The 16999-nt window shown below is 59.3% G+C and overlaps 1 protein-coding gene and 1 long non-coding RNA gene across 3 annotated transcripts in view; one reads left to right on the top strand and one right to left on the bottom strand.

Moving 5' to 3' along the window:
* COL22A1 (collagen type XXII alpha 1 chain) overlaps positions 1 to 16999 on the bottom strand; it is a 155960-nt gene that overhangs the window by 108844 nt on the left and 30117 nt on the right. For both annotated transcript variants that reach the window (XM_037500558.2, XM_054691957.1), the window contains exons 5-11: positions 11174 to 11285; positions 9736 to 9859; positions 7194 to 7469; positions 6697 to 6777; positions 6068 to 6184; positions 4832 to 4876; positions 3402 to 3464 (exon numbers count right to left, since the gene is read on the bottom strand). In XM_037500558.2, coding sequence (XP_037356455.1) covers positions 3402 to 3464; positions 4832 to 4876; positions 6068 to 6184; positions 6697 to 6777; positions 7194 to 7469; positions 9736 to 9859; positions 11174 to 11285 — 818 coding nt within the window. The remainder of the gene's footprint in view (positions 1 to 3401; positions 3465 to 4831; positions 4877 to 6067; positions 6185 to 6696; positions 6778 to 7193; positions 7470 to 9735; positions 9860 to 11173; positions 11286 to 16999) is intronic.
* The window catches only part of LOC119236679 (uncharacterized), a 119420-nt gene that overhangs the window by 73682 nt on the left and 28739 nt on the right, over positions 1 to 16999 (top strand). The gene's annotated exons all lie outside the window — the stretch shown is intronic.

The raw sequence follows: 16999 nt of genomic DNA, 5'->3' as shown, positions 1-16999 counted from the left end.
TAAGAGGGTCCCAATTTCTCCAAGACCCTGTGTCCCACCCACTACTAGAGGGGGCACTGCAGCCCCCAACGACTGTGATTTTCGGCTCTCCTTCGAGTTTGCCAGGCTGTGCTCTGCATATTTCAGGGCTCTGTTGTGCGGTGCATGTATGTTTATAATTGTTGTTTTAGAAGAACTGACCTTTTAATTACCTCTATAAAATGCCTCTCTTTATTTCTATTAACTTTGTTATCTTAAAACCTATTTTGTCTGATAGAAGAGTAACTACAATCACTTCATTTTTTGTTTCTGATTTTCAAATGTACATTTTCCATACCTCACCTCTCCAGCTGTTTATGTCATTAAATTGAAACTATGTCTCCCATGAACAGGATAGAGCTGAGTCCACCCTGCCCAGTCTGAAAATCTCCTATTTTAATTAATGTGCTTCAAACATTCACATGTAATGTTCATATTTACAGATACACACGTGCCATTTTTGTTTTCTCTATGTTGCCTCCTGTCTTTTTATGCCTATATTTCTCCTTCACTGACTTTTTTTTGCATTAAATGAGTTCTCTCTGGTCCAGTATTCACATCTCCTTAATGATATTTCACTACATATTTGGAATTATTAGAGCTTGCTTTGGGGCTGACCATATACATCTGACCTTATCAGGATCTACTTGAGGTATTTTTTGTTTGTTTTTTTTTAAAGATTTTATTTATTAAAGATTTTATTTATTTATTTATACAAGCACTGGGTACAGTCAGAAGCGCGGGAAGGTGAGAGAATTCACCAGAGCCAGAGCAGGGAACAGAACAGGCAGACTGACGAAGCACACTGCTGAGGGGAGCAGCGGGCAGCAGGAGGGGTCTGTCGTGCCATGTGGGACCCTCGCTGGCGGCCGGGGATCGAACCAGCACTGCAGAGGCTGTGGGCAGCTTCACAGCCCAGCGCTCAACCGCTGCACCACCGGGGAGGCCCTACTTGAGGTTTATAGCAACCTCCAGATGAGATTTAGAAACACACTCCTACACTGTCCTCCTCCCTTTTTGTGCTGTTACTATTATACACATCATCTAAGTATTTGCTAAAGACCCAGCAATACACAGCTATATTTCTTTGAATTCGGCTTCCCATTACTTTTCGACCTCAATTATTTCTGATGATGTGTTGGCTGTTGATTTTACTGAGGTTTTCTTGACCAGGTGAGTCACCTTCCCCGGCTGCTCTCCAAGTTTACTCCTTGTCTTTTAGCATTTCCACTGTGATGTCTCTGAGGATGAGTCTCTTTGTGTCTATCTTGATTGAAGTTCATTCAACTTCATTGTGCAGGTTACTGCTTTTCACCAAATTTGGAATATCTTTAACCAATCTTTCTTTGAATACGTTTCCAACTCCCTTTTCCGCTCCTTCTGGAATCCCCATCATGTGCATGTTTGTGCATTTTATGGCCCCTACATTTCTCTGAGCTTCTGTTCATTTTTCTTCCTGTCTGTCCTCTGTTTTTCAGATTACGTCATCTCCACTGATCTATTTTCAAGATCGCTGCCTGTTTCTTTGGCCTGTCTAAATCCACTGTTGAGCTGCTCTAGTGACTTTTTTCATTTCACTTATTATAATTTTAAACTCTAGAATTTTCTCATTTGTTTCTTTGTCACAATTTCTATTTATATTCTGTATTTGATTAGAGATGATCCAAGTACCTTCCTTTACATCTTTAAGAGCGACCTCCTTTCTCCCTTTGAACGTGATTACAGCAGCTGCTTCAAGGCTTGGTTACCTCTGCCTGTGCTCTCTCCAGGCAGAGTCTGCTGCCTGGTTTCCTTCCTGTGTGTGAGCACGATGGGAGTTTCTCTCTTCCCTCCTCACCAAGTTTACATGATGGTTAAGTGACCCTGACATCACAAAGCATGTTCCACGGGCCCAGCACACACAGTGCTGTCCATGCTACAGCTCTCCCTAGCTCCACGTTGCTTTGCACAAGCAGTTGCTTCGCACAAGCAGTTGCTTCCTCCCTCTAAGGAGGTGGGTCTGCAGGCATGGGAGAAAGGCGTGCAGGTGCACACAGGACACAGACTGAGCATGCAGGGTCCAGTCTCTGCCTCATGCAGGCTCTGTGCTCATGGGCAACTCATCCAAGTTTGAAAATTTGATGTCATTCCCATTAGAAAAATGGCAAGACTACAATTCAGAAGATGTTCCCAGGGGTAATGAGAGAATGCGCACGATGTCCCTGTCAAACCAGCTCGAGAATGAGCCGTTGGTAGTTGACAACACAGGGTATAAGTGAATCACATTAGCCAGGTTAGTTCTTCTAAGGAGAGGTTTTATCTTGTTCTAGGGTATCCCCCTGAGCCCTAAGAACCGAGAAGAAATGAATATAATGACAGAAGAAGAGAACAGCCACTCACTAACCATGTACTCTGAGCCAGACATTTTATAGACAAAGTCATTATTATCCTCCTCACTTAGCTAATGGGGTAGAGGAGATTTGTCAGAACCCTCTTGTGGCCAGCAGCTCGTACAGGCGGGTGCCAAGGGCAGGTCCTGAGGTCCATCGGACACCACATGAGCTGCTGATGGCTCAACACACGCTGGAGGATGGGGCTATTTTCTCTCCATGCCAGAAAGTAGCAAGGCAACAGGAGCACTCACTGAGCACAGGTGTGCCAAACTTCTTGCATGTGGTAACCCACTGCCTCCCCAGAGAGCTACCAGACAGTTGATTTCATCACCCCCTCATCCACAGATGAGGAAACAGGGCAGACAGTGGAGGCAGGACGTGTTCCCAGTCACTGGACTAGGAGGACCTCCTCTGAACTGTGACTCGGTAGCCGGGTGCTTTTCCCCAACACACCACCCACTGCAGCCCGACATCAGCTGCAGGTTCCATGAGCTCATCGTGCTGGTCCAGGACCAGGGAGCTGATGATGAGCCCCAGCCCGGGCATCAGGAGGTCAGCTGAGGGGCCAGTGGCATGGACCACAGAGGTGTGGCCAGATTTGGGGTTTGAGACGTCCCAGAGCCAAAGGCAAGTTGAGATTGAATGAGGTAAAAATATAAGCCAGACAGACAGGGGCTGGGTGAGGGGAAAATCAGGGTCAGGCAGCAAAATTTATCCAGTAGAGCATGTGCAGAGGCCACAGGGAGAAATGACCAGTCTGGAGAATCATGACTGCCATGTTAGAAGCACAGAAGTGGGGTGAGGGAGCAGGTGGCACAGGATGAAGGAGAGCAGCCGGCTGGGCCCCGTCAAGAGCCTGTGCCCATGGACTGGGGCTGGATCCTCATTTGGAGGGTGGTGGGGACACACCCCAGCCCCCGGGTGCAGGCACTCAGCCCATCCCAACTGACCAGGCAACCTGGGCAAAGTCCAGGTCTCCCATGCCCGCCACACAGAGAGGGCCCCACTCACCATGTCTCCCTTCTCTCCCTTGGGTCCAGGAGCTCCCAGCAGCCCAGGGGCACCTGCGTCTCCCTGAGGAATGGAAGCACAGCACTGGGTCAGACCCTCTGAGGGCTGCTCTGGGCACTGCCAGGAGCCCAGCGAGCCGCACTCCCTTCCCGGGGGCAGAGGAGCACTGAAGGAGGCACGGCAGGCTGCCTCTGGGGAGGCCTTCTAGGCCCAGAGGTGAGCGACGAGCCGGCCCCAGCCAGGCTCTGCCACTTCCTGGGTGAAGACCGCCTGGCCTCGGGCCTCGGCCCGTCCTCCGCTCAGGGCCAGCCTGTGCTCCCAACACCGCCAGACATCCAGGCTCCCAGAGTCACTGTCTGTGTATGGGTATGAGCCTCGAAGGCCCTGGCCCCGCATGTCCAGGTAGAGAGCACGGAGCTCTGTCCCTGCATGGGCAGCTCACTGCCCGCCCCTCCCCGACCTGTTGACCACAGACACGTCGCCCCCCAGCAGCGCGGCCCAGCCCGACAGCGCTGTTCTCCTCCACGCCACGGCTGAGGTGGAGGGCACAGCCCAGGGGCCAGAGAGGGGGAGGCCCCGGCCCTCTCCAGGACCACCTGCACCCTGGGCCTGCGGTCCTCCAGCAGCGGGGGAGGGACGCACTGTCAGTGGTGCGGTTGTGTGCGTGCACGATGGGGTGTGTGTGTGGTGCTGGGTGTGTGAGCTGATGGGTGTGTGTGATGGTGTGTGTGATGCCGTGTGTGTGTGATGCCGTGTATGTGATGCTGTGTGTGTGATGCTGTGTGTGCTGCTGGGTGTGTGCGATGCTGTGTGTGATGCTGGGTGTGTGTGAAGGTGTGTGTGATGGTGTGTGTTCATCATGGCCATCCGGCAGGGTGCGTGGAGGGGTGCACTACTGAGTGTAGGGGTGAGTACCACAGGAGGGAGAGCAGGAAGCAGGGGAGCAGGGATGAGGACAGAGGGGTGGGGGCCTCTAAGTGTCTCTGCCTCCCCCTTTTCACTGGGGGGGTGGCCTCTGGACAGCGTGACCCCCTCCCGCCCCTCAGCCTGCATGGCCTCCTCTTCCTGAGCCCAGAACGAAGCAGCGAGCAGCCATCCTGGGAAACATGGAGAGAGGAGGGGCTGTCCCCCACCCCGGGCCGGACGCCACCGCCCGCACCTCGGAGAGGACACACGTCTAAACAGCAGGGCCTCAGGAGCCAGGCCCCAGGTTCCTGGAACACGAGGCCTCAAGGACGGACACTGAACAAGCTGACCACAGGGAGTCAGGTGTTGGGGTCACCAAGGTCGGGGCTAGCGGGTTTGACAGATGTTCAAGCTTAACGTCACTTCCTCCCGTCCGTCCCCCACAAGCGCGCACCACCCGGTCCCGCCCTCCCTGCAGAGAGCAAGGCCAAGGCCCAGGTGCTCCTGGCCAGCTCGGCACTGACCTTTGGGCCGGGAAGTCCCACGGGGCCATCCAAGCCCTTTTCACCCTAAAGGAAGAAAGACCCAGAAACCAGTCACCCTACTTTCACTCCCCCCATCCTCACCCCTGTAGGCTGCCCCCCACATGCTCCCACACACTGATGTGTCAGGAGAGCATCCCTTGGGGGTACCTTGAAAGAAGACCGGCATGCTGCTCAGTGGGGGCAGGAGGGGGTGGGGGCAGAGGGGAGGGAGGGGGCCCTCCAAGAAGGCTCTCGCCTGCTAGACCTGGGAGGGGGCGCGGCAGCTGGGGACCCGCTGGGTTGCTCCAGTGGGAGCAGCTGGGGGGGACCCACAAGCCACACCAAGGTGAGCCGGGGGTGACTGAACAGGAGAGAGGCGGGAAGGGGGGCCTGCTGACCCCAGACGTCCCTCCAGGGGTCCCTGCCAGGACCTGCTCTGGGTAAGCCAAGGTGAGCGAGGACGGGACAGGACGGTGTCGCCACCCTCCCTGGCACAGGCTGCCCGAGGCAGGTGCCCGGCGACCCACCCAGCAATGCAGTGGGCAGCCGGAGGGAGGAGGAGGAGCTTCTGCCAAGACGGACTTAGGAGAAGCGGCTCTGGGGGCATCTCGGAGTGTGTGCCCGCCGATGAACTCCACCCAGGCCTCTCGGGCTTGTCCATGTCTCCCGGCCCCGCCCCCGGTTTCGGGGCACCTCCTGTGTGGGCCCAAGGGGGGAACCCCACTCCGATCAGGGTCTGGGGCTGTGGGTCAGCAGAAGCCCTTTCTCAGCCTGCGTATCTGTTCATGTTTATTCTGCGCTAATAGCAGGAAACATCTCCTCCCCTGACGGAAGGGCCCCCGGTCTCCCGAGAAACAGCAGACCAGGCCGCGGGCTCTCGGTGCCCGGTGGGTGGAGGTCAGGATGCTGGTGCCCACAGCGCTTCAAGGTCAGAAACTCCAGGCTGACCCACTCGGGCGTCATCTGATGACAGACTCCCGCAGACAGAGAGGGAGAGGGTGTGGGAAGCCCCAGCCCACGGCCTCCCACCCCACTCGCCCGGATCTGGCTGGACCCGCGTGTGAGTGGACATGACACAAGCCTGGCCAGGAAGCCTCAGGCATCCGGTGTCCACCCCCCGGCCCCCAGGTCCCCGCATGGCCAGACACTCCAGCTCCAGGCCGAGGTCCCGCGGCCACTGCACCCACACGGCCCAGCCCGGGGCTCCGCGGAGGACAGAGCCGCTGCAGGTGGCACCTTTTCTCCGGCGGGGCAGGAGCAGTTGATGGTCTTCAGGAAGCCGATGTGCTCGCTGCTGGAGCTGGGGGGCCACAGGGGCGGGGGCGGGGGCTCCGTCACCACGGTCACCTGGCACTGGAGGAAGGCCGTGGCTCAGGGCTGGGCTTCAGGGGCCACACCACGCGCTCACTGACCCGGGGCCCGGGAGCCCAGGGACTGGAGTCCACCCTGGGGTCCAGGGAAGCGGGCCGAGATTATCGCCCCGGCCGCACCTGGGCCTGGGGTTTGGAGAAGAGGTTGGAGAAGGAGAGACTAGAACAAGACAGAGGCGCAGTCCCGGGAGAGGAAGACCACCTGGGCAGCCCTGGGCCCTGGGGCCATCCCTGCCACCGCCTGGTGCCAGCGCCCCGTGAGAGCGGGCCGCAGGGAGGGCAGGCGCTCCTGGTTACCCCGCAGCCGCTGCCTCTCTCCCCAGAGCTGGGCCTCAGCACCCACTGCGGCAGCCCTCACAGGACCCCTCCCACCCCTCCCTGCTGACACGGGACCCGGGACATTCTGAGGGGGTGACCCGAGCCTCTGCTATTCGTTCCTAGGCCTAGACGCCCCTGCTGCCCACCCAGCCCCCCCAGGCAAGCGCCCTGGCTCACCGGCCCCGAAGGGATGTCACAGCAGGTCTCCAGCTCCGCGTGCCGGGAGTCGCAGTAAATCACGACCCGCTGCAGGTCAAACTGGAGAGGACGAAGGGCAGAGGTGAGTCGGCCTGGGAGCCTCCGTCTTGGCCAAGCGCGCCGGGGGCTGAGCCTCAGGGGCTCCGGCACTCGCTTGCCTGGGCAAGCGAGTTTGGTTCACTGGGGACAGTCCCAGCCTGCGAGAGCCCCTCCCCTCCTGGCCCCGGACGCCATTCTGATGCCTTAGTCTATCCTCAGGTAGGAAGACGCCGGGACGGGAAGGGAGCTGGGCACCTTGCCAGGCTTTAAGCATGCGCACACCTGGCCGGGGTGAGGTAGCGTCTGAACAGTGATTTTTAGAGTTTTCCTTCAATTTCATTATTTCTTTTGTTTAATTTGGTTCCACATCTATTGTCTGATTTCACCATCTCTGCCCACCCCAGGACCCTGGCTCAGGAGGCCCTGCCGATACGCACGTCGATGGGCACGCTGTCGTAGAGGCGCTTGCCGATCACGGTCTTGCCCTGGATGTCAATGTTCTCCCGCTCCTCGATGGGCAGTGTCTGCACCAGGGCGCAGTCGATGTAGAGGGAGACGTTCTGGGCCTGGATGCTCAGGGCGATCTTATGCCACTCGCGGTCAAAGAGGCTGCTGACCGTGGGCCCCCGGAAGACCACCCTGACGGCGTCCTGCAGCGCGCCCACGGCGTTGTACTCGACCGCCTTGTCCTCGCCGTCCAGCCGGATGGAGACCTGGGCGGACAGGACGGGGGCTCCTTAGGCTTCATGGGATCAAAGAGGAAGGCACAAGTCCGCTGACTGCCTCGGCCCAAGCCACTCTGTTTCATCATCTAACCCAGATCACCGTCGTCACCTGACGATTATCTGGTACATAAATAACGCGCCCATTGCTGGACACAGTCTCCCACTTCCTACGGTCCCATCTCTTTGCACCCCATGCTCTAGGCCTTGCCTTCAGGCCTCAGATTCTTCTGGCCCCCCACAAAGCCAGGGCAGGGGCCAGCAGGCTAAGCCATTTTCTTTTAGGGATTTTTTTCCCAGAAGTGGGACTGCCACATCGTACGGCAGTTGTGTTTTTAGCTTTTTCCTCTATCCCATAATGGTGGCACCATTTCAGGTCTGTCTTGGGGACTCGGGAAGGTGCCCCAGGACGCAGGTCTGTCAGCAAACCCTGCAGGTTCCATTTTCAAAATACATCCAGAATCCTCGGTTTCTCCCCAGTTCGTGTCCTGCCTGGTGTTGGAGACAGTGTGGTCTCTTGTGTGGGTTACAACCAGCCTCCTAATAGTCCTCCCGGAGTTTCTGCACCGCCCAGAGTCTCCTCTTAAACAGGAAGCCTGACATGGGCCAAGGTATGATATCTGGCCTCCCATCACCTCCCCAACACCCTACGTGGCCCGAGACCAGGCCCTTCCATCTCCCCAAATTACAAATGGTGCAACTGCCAGCTCTCAAGGGCGGCTGTAAATACCCGATGAGCTCATGGGTATGAAAGTCCAGACCTTCGGTCTGTGATGACAGAGCGGACGGGGCAGCTGCTACACCATTCAGCTCCCAACTCATCTGCAGCCTGGACCCGTCTCTCCTGGGTCTCAGCCCGAGGTAAGTAGGTGGTCCTCGTCCTCTGAAGGCCACCTAGGGAACTGAAACTTGGAAAGGCACCTGGAGGCCCTTCCTGGCAGGCTCATCTCCGCTGGCGGTGCCTCAACCCCCAATGCTCTGGCTGGAGGGGCTGGCAGGCCCAACACAGCTCTGCAAATGCCATGAGGACCGAGACCCCAGACGGAGGGGGCGGTGTGGACCTGCCCACAGGAATGTCATGGCCGGCGCCCAGCCTGCCTCAGACCCTGAGAACCGGAGAGGCAGGCCTGGTGGCCGCAGATGGACCTGAGCTGCTCCCCAGACAGCGGATTTCCTTGTTCCTCTGCCCACACGTAGGGCGCAGGCCGCTCGGCCGCCAGGCCTGGAGATGTGTGGGCCCCAGCCCGGCCTGGCCTATGGAGAAGTCACTGGGCAGGTGGGCACAGGTCCGGCTGCCTGGGCTTCCTCTCCTCTTGTGGCCGCCTCTACCCCAGCCCACGTCTCTGCCCCGCCACGAGGGCAGCCCCTCGCTCTAGACACCACAGCTGTGATGGGGACAATGGACGGCCCAGGCGGGAGGTGCTGTGATCCGCCCGCTCTGGCCCCCAGCATTCAAGTCCAGAAGCTCGTACGATGCCTGGTCCCACTGGACCCGTGAGCTCATGCCCAAGCGTCTCCCGGGTGGCCGGGGCCCAGTCCAGGTGCAGACGCCATCGCTCCTCCCCAGAAGGGCGGCGTCCGCACACAGCCAGCTTTCCGGGAAAGGAAGGGGGTCCTGATGCCAAAGACGCATTCAGCGCATGACCTCCCGGGAGGGGCCCTGCCAGCCAGAGCCTCTGTCTCACAGCCCCCTGGGGTGCTGGTGACTGACGCTGGCCACCCCTCCCCACTCAGCCATGTGCCCCTGACAAGTTCTCCCGCCTTCTTCAAACACGAGGGGCTGAGCCGGCTTCAGCGCCTCCTTCAGGGTCAAGCCTGGGAGGGGGCGTCCCGGATAAAGCCGAGCACCCGGCAGCTCGCAGGCTCAGTCTCAGCAGCCCCCCGGGGGGTCCGCCACCTGCTTCACAGCCGAGACGAGCACAGCTCAGAGAGCTCAGGGCCTCAGGGACTCAGCAAAAGAAGGGCGACCCAGCCCAGGCTGGCACAGTCACCAGCCCTCGCCCACATGCCTGCGCCTGCAGAGCAAGTGCCGGGGCACGAGCTGGCCCACGCGGGGACGTTGAGGTCCCAGTATCCTGGCCAGAGAGACCCGGGACCCCATGCCCTGGGGAGGCAGCTTCTCCCGTGTGCGGGTGTGACCATCCCGGGGCTCCCCGTGCCTCCCTGCCACAGAGGCCCTGTGGGGAGCTTGGTAACGATACAGACCCCACGAGAAGGATCGGAAGCCGTGCCCCCCCGCCAGGCGGCCCCCTCGTACCTGCGGGATGCCATACTGGTCAATGACCTGCCACATGTACCAGTCTTCCTTCCGAGACGCCTTCCTGAGCCGGAAGGTGGTGACGAAGGCGTACTCGTCAGGCAGGCCTTGCGGAAACACGTCCCTGGGGGGACAAGGACGGAAACCGGCTGATGGGGCGGCGGGCCCTGGCCCGGAGCCTGGGCGCCGGCTTTGTTCACAGTGAGAAGGGCGGCTACGTTCGCTATGGGCAGTGTCCTCACTGGCCTAACCCTGGAAGGCATTTTACAAACTTTCATCTAATTTGCTTCTCGTTACAATGAGATGTGGGCTGCGACACTAGAAATCGGATGAAAACTTGTCCAGAATCTCACGGCTCATCAGGAGCGGAGGCTGGCCCCGAACATACATAAATACGTGTGTGTGTTTAATGGTGCTTTTTAAAATTATTTTTGCATAGAAGAACCAGGGTGCAGGTCAGAGGTGCGGGGTGAGAGGACTCACCCGAGACAGAGTGGGGAGCAGAACAGGCCGAGCCTCTGAAACGCACTGCTGAGGGGAGCAGCAGGGGGACAGGACAGGTCTGCCGTGGGTCAGCTCCCTGGCCGGCCAGGGATCGAACTCAGCCCTTTGTGGTGACAGCACTGAGACTTAACCCCTAGGCCACAGGGAGGCCCTGCATGTGTTATTTTAAAGCAGCAAGAAGAACGTGTTTTCACTTCCCCAGGTGGGAGAGAAAGGGCGTGTGGTCAGAGCAGGAGTGGGGGGCGCCCGTACAGACACGGGAGCCAGGCCAGGGAGCCGTGGGACAATCGTGAGGCCCAGAGGCAGGACGGGGCCAGATGGCTCGGGCCTCTCCAGCCCTGAGCCCGAGGACCCAGAAAACGATACAGTGTTAGATGGGGGGCTGAGAGCAGCAGAGGGGGCAGGTATGCTGGCACCCTCCTTTGCCTGACCGCAGACCCGGCGGTGTCAGACCTGAGATGAGTGTTCACAGTAGGAGCCACCCAACAGCGCTACACGGTGGGGGCACCTGCTCAGGGGGACGTGACCAGAGCGTGGAGCAAGGGGCGCCTGATTCCGTGTGAGTCCAGGCACCCAGGAATGCTGAACCTGGTCCCCGCTGGGGACCACGAGCTGGGGGCGGGTGGTGTGCATCTGCTTTCACACAGAGGGGGCCAGTCCAGGCGCCGTGGACTCGCAGCACTGTCTGGTCAGCTGGCACAGCCCAGGCACGCAGGGAAGGCCACGCCAGGCATGCTGGGATGGCATGTGGCCGGCCAGGGAGGGAGACAGACGGCCAGGGAGGGAGAGAAGGAGACGGACGGCCAGGGAGGGAGACAGTGGCCAAGGCAGGCCCAGGCCAGGGTCCCAGGGCGACCGCCCCAGGCACTGAGTGGTGGGTAGCCGGGCTGACTGGCTCCACTGCCCAGGCCGGCAGGAAGGAAAAGCGACTCACTCTGTCCTCTGTACCACAGGGAAGGAGCCCAGGCGGACATAGGAGCTCCGAGCTCCGTACTCTCTCCTGCCCACGACCTCCTGCACGCTGAACAGGTCCATCAGGTCAAAACCTGTCCCGGGAGAAGAGAGAGACGCGTGAGTTTCCCCCGAAGGCGCCCGCGGCGGATGTGGGTTTGAGTGACTTCAGCAGAGGGAACGTTCAGTTACATATTCGGGAGAAAACAGAACTCGGGGTAAGAGGGGTCCAGCTTCCGTTGGCGATTCTGGGTGGGTGTCAGAGACTCGCGGGTGTCCGGTCCCGCGGCCAGCAGCAGGCGGGGGGAAGCAGTCCTCGCAGGCCGCCCGCCAGGCCCCCGACGCGGCTTGCACGCGGCCACCGAGGCCTGGCTTCCCCAGCAGCCACACTTTCGCAAATCCTTTGGCTTTTGCTTGGGTTAGAGTCTGGCAGCTTTAGTTCCAGCCTCTTAATGAGGAAAACATCAGAGAGAAGAAAACCGTCTGGTGACACAGCCCTGACTGCTTTGCTCTTCCCTGGCCCTGAGAAGGGAGAGCGTGGAAACTCTGGACCGCGGGGCCTGGCGAGGGGTAGGACCGGCCCATCCAACATGTGTGACTCTGGGCAAGTCACTTAACCACAGGGGCCTCCAGACCTGGTGACTGCTCGGAAGTGAAGGCAAAGACCCCCACGCAGAGCCAGCGCGGGGACCCGAGACCCTGAGTCGCTCAGCACGCAGCTGGGGTAACACCAGCACGTCTCCCCAACACGCTCCTCCCACACTGACCAACCATCTGGAGGCTGGCCGAGCCATCCTGTGGGTCTCAGAGGGGCCAGGCACATGCCTGGGCTGGGGGCTGGGGGTGCGATCCACGGGCTCGACCTTGCATCCGGGGAATGGACGGCCCCGGCAGGGAAACACCCCGCACCAGCCTCACTAACTCCACTTCCCCGGAGCTCACACACCTGCCTGGCGACACCAGCCCAGGGGCCTTGGGACGATTCTCAGGGTCCAACACTCAGGCGCTGCCATGGACCACTGGGAACAAACGAGAGGGTTCCCAGGACAGGGGTGAAAGCATCTTCTCTCTCTAAATCCCGCCCAGGGAGAGCAAGCAGCCCTCAGCACGTATGTTTAGGCACCGCCCTGATCCAAGTGCTGTGGAAGACACAGCAGGGACAGGAGGCCTGAGCACAAAGCCGGACGGGCTCGGCACGTGGCGCCAAGTTCCTGCCGGTGCGTGGGCACTCCCTGACGCCCGCGGGCACCCACTCTCCATCCATCACACAGCGGAAGCAACAGGATGGAGTCTACATGGCTTCCCCATCACCACGTCGCAGGGCCTTCTACACGGCACCCTGGCCCCAGAGGCCAAGTGTTCACTCAGCACGTGGCTATTGAGAGCCTGCCCTGGACAGGCAGGTGTGAGCACTGGGGGTGCAGCCTTGAGGGGCAGGAGTGTGTGGGGAAGACCCATGTTCACCCACAATTATCGGAAGCTCGCCAGGCAGGCCTGGAAGCGACACCCCTGAGCCGGGCAGCAGTGCAGGCCTCGGGCACAGGGCACCAGGCAAGCTGCCCCAGCCAGGCCGCCCAGGCTGCCATGGCCTGGGGGAGGGTCCCCGCAAGGGGTGGCTGTGCTGGGATTGAAGCCCCGGCTGACCTCAGGGGGTGACCCCTGCCCAGCCCCGGGCCACTCTGAGGCTTTCTAGTTCTCGGAAAGTGACTAAGAATTGCCATCACCTCATTTCTAAATAGCACTTGGCACCCAGGCTAATGAGCAGAATCCATCATGTAATGGTAGCCGGTAATTGGCCCCTCAGATGGAAACATAAATCCGGAAGGAAGCTCCTTTATGGATGAGAAAAGCACACCTTTAAACTGGGCGTTTTAATGTTCCAAGGCAAAGGAGACAGCCTCCCCAGAGCTGGAGTGTGGGATCCCCAGGGGCGGGGCCCGCTTCCGCACCGGCCTCCACCACGTGTGACGCAAGCGGGCCCAGGATGCAGCTGGCACAGGGTTGCTGAGGACAGAGCCCCCCCAAGGGGCACCACCTCCACCCTGCTCCCCACCCCACCCCCAAACCACAGACTTGGTCCCCAGAACAGACTTGGAAACACTCAGCTGAAGGGGCCGTTGGCCCGGGAAGGCTGCAGAGGGGGGTGTGCCAGCACCCAGCAGGAGACCCTGAACCCCCCAGGCAGATGCCCATGGGGTGAGGCCCACTCAGCTGCGTGGCCCTGAGCAAGTGTGTTACCTCTGCTGTTTCTGTTTTGTGAAACTGGGGTAATAATAGTGTAGGTTGGAGAGATGAGGGCTGCAGAATGAGAATGTCTGGGTTCAACTCCCTGCTCCCGCTCTCCTACCTACTCAGTCTTGGGTGCTTCATTCAACTCCTCAGGGTCTCCACTTCTTCCCCTGCCAAGTGGGGAGCTCGAACGGACCCATCCCTCGAAAACAGGTGGGTCCACTGCCCCATAGTAAGCCCTGAGCAGGCAGTCAGGGCCAGTCAGTCTTCTAGGCTCTGACTCGGCGTGACCTTGGCTGAGTCACTGCGCTCCTGCCCACGAAGTCAATCCCCGCAGGTGTGCCACAGGGGGCAGGTAGAATAGGGACTTTTTGTGGTTTTAGCACCAATAGCTGGCTGTCCTAGTCCCCCCACTTCCACAGGGCTGGGAGGAGCGTGCTGCCCATTCAGTGGCGTGACCATGACTCTGAAGGCCGTGCTTCATGCAGCAGAGAAGCCCTGGTCCAGCGAGCTCGAGGCTGATGTCAGGCCAGTCCCGGCTCGGCAGAGCAAATCCCAAGATGCACCCCGTGCAGGGGACGCTGATGGAGGCTGCCAGGTTATCTCAACACTGCATGCTGAATATGCTCCCCACCCCTAAGGGAATGTCTCAGGAGGTGGCCCTCTGCCATGATTAGCTCATGCAGCCCCTAGGAGAGAGACCCCAAAGACTTCCCACACCCCTCCTGCCAGGTGAGGACCTTCCTGCCAGGTGAGGACCTCCCACTGTGTCTCAGCCGGGGAGAGGCCCCTCCAGACAGGGAGTCTATGGCCACATAACCTGGGACCTCTCAGCCCACAACTGTGGAGTCAGTTTCTGCCATTTATCAGCCACTTAGTCCAGAACTGCTTTGCTACAGCGACCCAGGGGACTGAGGCCCAGAGTGGTGTTGAAGAAGTCACCTGATTTTTTTTTTTTTTTGAGTCTGGGTCCTTAATGAAGAAAATGGAGACAATAATTCCTGGAGGCTGTGGAGAGGCTTCAGGAAGGTGACCTCATCCAGTGTCTCCGGGAAGCCAGGCTAGTCAGCACCCCTGATCCTTGCTGTGATCAGAAAGTGGCACTTTCTGATTACATCCCTGTGAAATCCCTGATAGGAGAGCCTCACAGCACGTGACAAGTCCCCGCAGCCCCAGAGCCCAGCACTGGCCCTGGCCACGCAGGGTCAGGCCTCTAAGCATGTGCTGAGGAGCCAGGGAGTGTCCTGGGGAGCCCCCTGGGACTCTCTAGCTGTGCACAGTCAGGGCTCCCAGATGTGGGAAACTGCAGCTGAGGGAGCAGGACAGAAGCCCTCCCTTCCCCTGCCCCTGACTCCTTGGCACAATCCTGGCTCCCCTGGGCAGGTGCCGCCCCCTCATCACCTGCCCACAGGGGGCCCTGCCAGATCTCCCATTTGTTAGCCTCTGAACCCCTGCCTGGGGACAGGGCTCCAGAGCCAGTTCCTGCCCCAGGAGGGTAGGCAGGAGGGCGCCTTTAGTCCATTTTGAATTACTCTCTGTGGGAGGCATCAGGTGTGGACCCAGTTCCACTTCTTTGGCAGGAGGCCGGCACGTTTCCCAGCACCATTTGCTAAAGAGCCTCCCCTTGCTCCCTGTGAGGCTGTGGCGCCTTTGCCAAAGACCCTGCCCAGTCCCGGAGGAGCCACGAGCCCTCTCGGTACGCAAACACGCAAGCTCTGCTCCGAGAGTCACGTGCGCCCCTGCGTCCACAGCAGCACTGCCCCCCAGGAGTGGGGCCAGCCTAAACGCCCTCAGAGAGAGGGTGGGGTGAGGGAGACACGGTGGGACACTACTCAGTTAGTAAAAAGATGAAATGGTAAAAAGACAAAACGGATGGATGGATGCTGAGACGATGACGCTTCGTGAAGTAAGTCAGAGAGTGGAAGACAGATGTCACGGGGCCTCGCAGATCTGTTGGCAGATAAAAAGCATGCAGCGGAGGCACAGCGAAAACACACCCCAGGCTTAGTGAAAAATGAGAAACATTCTGGCTACCAGGGAACGGGTGGGGGAGGGAGAGAGAAGACACTGACGGGGCTCGGTGGCAGCTGAGAGAACAAGTGCACGTACGGGAGTGAAAACAGAACCCCGGGGCACACCGACATGCGGCGACGGACAAATTTAAAAATTTATGATAAAAAAAATTAAGGTGTGTTGGGGGGGAGCATGGGGGACAAAAAAAGGGGGCCTCCCCCGATGGCGCAGCAGTTGAGAGCTGTGCTGTGAAGCTGCCTGCAGCCTCGGCAGCGCTGGTTCGATCCCCGGCCACTGGCAAGGGTCCCACATGGCGCGCAGACCTCTCCTGCCGTGCCCGCTGCTCCCCTCAGCAGTGTATTTCGTCAGTCTGCCTGTTCTGTTCCCTCCTCTGGCTCTGGTGAATCCTCTCACCCTCCCGCACTTCTGACTGTACCCAGTCCGTGTATAAATAAATAAATACATCTTTAAAAAAAAAAAAGAAAAGAAAAGAAAAAAATAAGGTGTGAAAGTGGGAAAGATGTTACCAGAGCACACCCCAGGGCCCCGGGCCATGCAGCTCCAGGACGACGGTTAAATTCCCAGCCCCTCAATCTCCTTTCTCATCTGCACAGAGGGCAGAGGGGCAGAGGGGCAGAGGGGCTGCTTCCCAGCTGCTGGCGCCCAGCGCAGGTGCCCGGCCCTGGACACGCCCAGCAAGGGGGCTCTCGTGCAGGGACCTGCTGGAGGTCAGGTGGGCCTGTGCCCAGTGCGGGGTGGTGAGTGGGGGCGAGAACCCTCCGTTTCACAGCTTGTCAGCTGTCCCTGGAAACTGCCACTTCAGCTGGCTTGCCCGTAGCGGCTCTCCGTGGGAGAATTAAAGAGAAGTTTTTAAAAAGCAAGCATATGCTCTGCTTTCTGCTTCCACGATGGCTGGTTTCAATGAGTAAAAACAAAGGCTTCCACAGGACGCAACTTTGAATAACAAGCAGTTAACTAGGTGGCAGACGGGACAGACAGAAGGAGGAAGATGAATTGCCTGCAGTAAATAGAGGCTGGAAGGACAAGGACAGGGTGGTGGGTGGACTCGGAGGCAGGCCACGCCGGGTAGAGAAGCAATTGTCCGGCCCCCAGAGCCAGCTCAGCCGCGGCCTCAGGAGCCTGCCAGGGTGTCCTCTGGCCCAGGCAACCCCATGCTGGCGCCCACCCGCCGTGCTCTCTCCTCTCGCCCTTGTCCTTCAATGTCCACCCTGACCCAGCATTGCCAGACTCCCCCAGACCCAGTAGGACACCCGGTCTTCAGTGGGAAGACGTGCCCCCGGCTCGCCTAGGGGTCAGCTTCCGCTTGGGGCGAGCTCTTTGTGGAAAGGGGCCCTGATTCATGTCCCCATCCCTAAAACACCACGTCCTTGTGTCGTCCCCGTTTGTGGCACCATTTGCAGAGAGCAGGGAGGACAGTGGTTCGGAATCACCAGCCCTTACATGCCCTGCCTGCTGCCCGGACCCCCATAATAAACAGCACGAACCCCTCAGTGTGCCCACAGGTGCCCCCACACAGCCTCACACAGGTTCACAGCTCCCACTGGGG

The sequence above is a fragment of the Talpa occidentalis genome, unplaced genomic scaffold, assembly GCF_014898055.3.
Source record: "Talpa occidentalis isolate TD23 unplaced genomic scaffold, MPIMG_talOcc4v2.1, whole genome shotgun sequence".
Taxonomy (NCBI): Eukaryota; Metazoa; Chordata; class Mammalia; order Eulipotyphla; family Talpidae; genus Talpa; species Talpa occidentalis.
The sequence above is the reverse complement of the archived record's forward strand: the minus strand, read 5'-3'. Positions and strand labels throughout refer to the sequence as shown.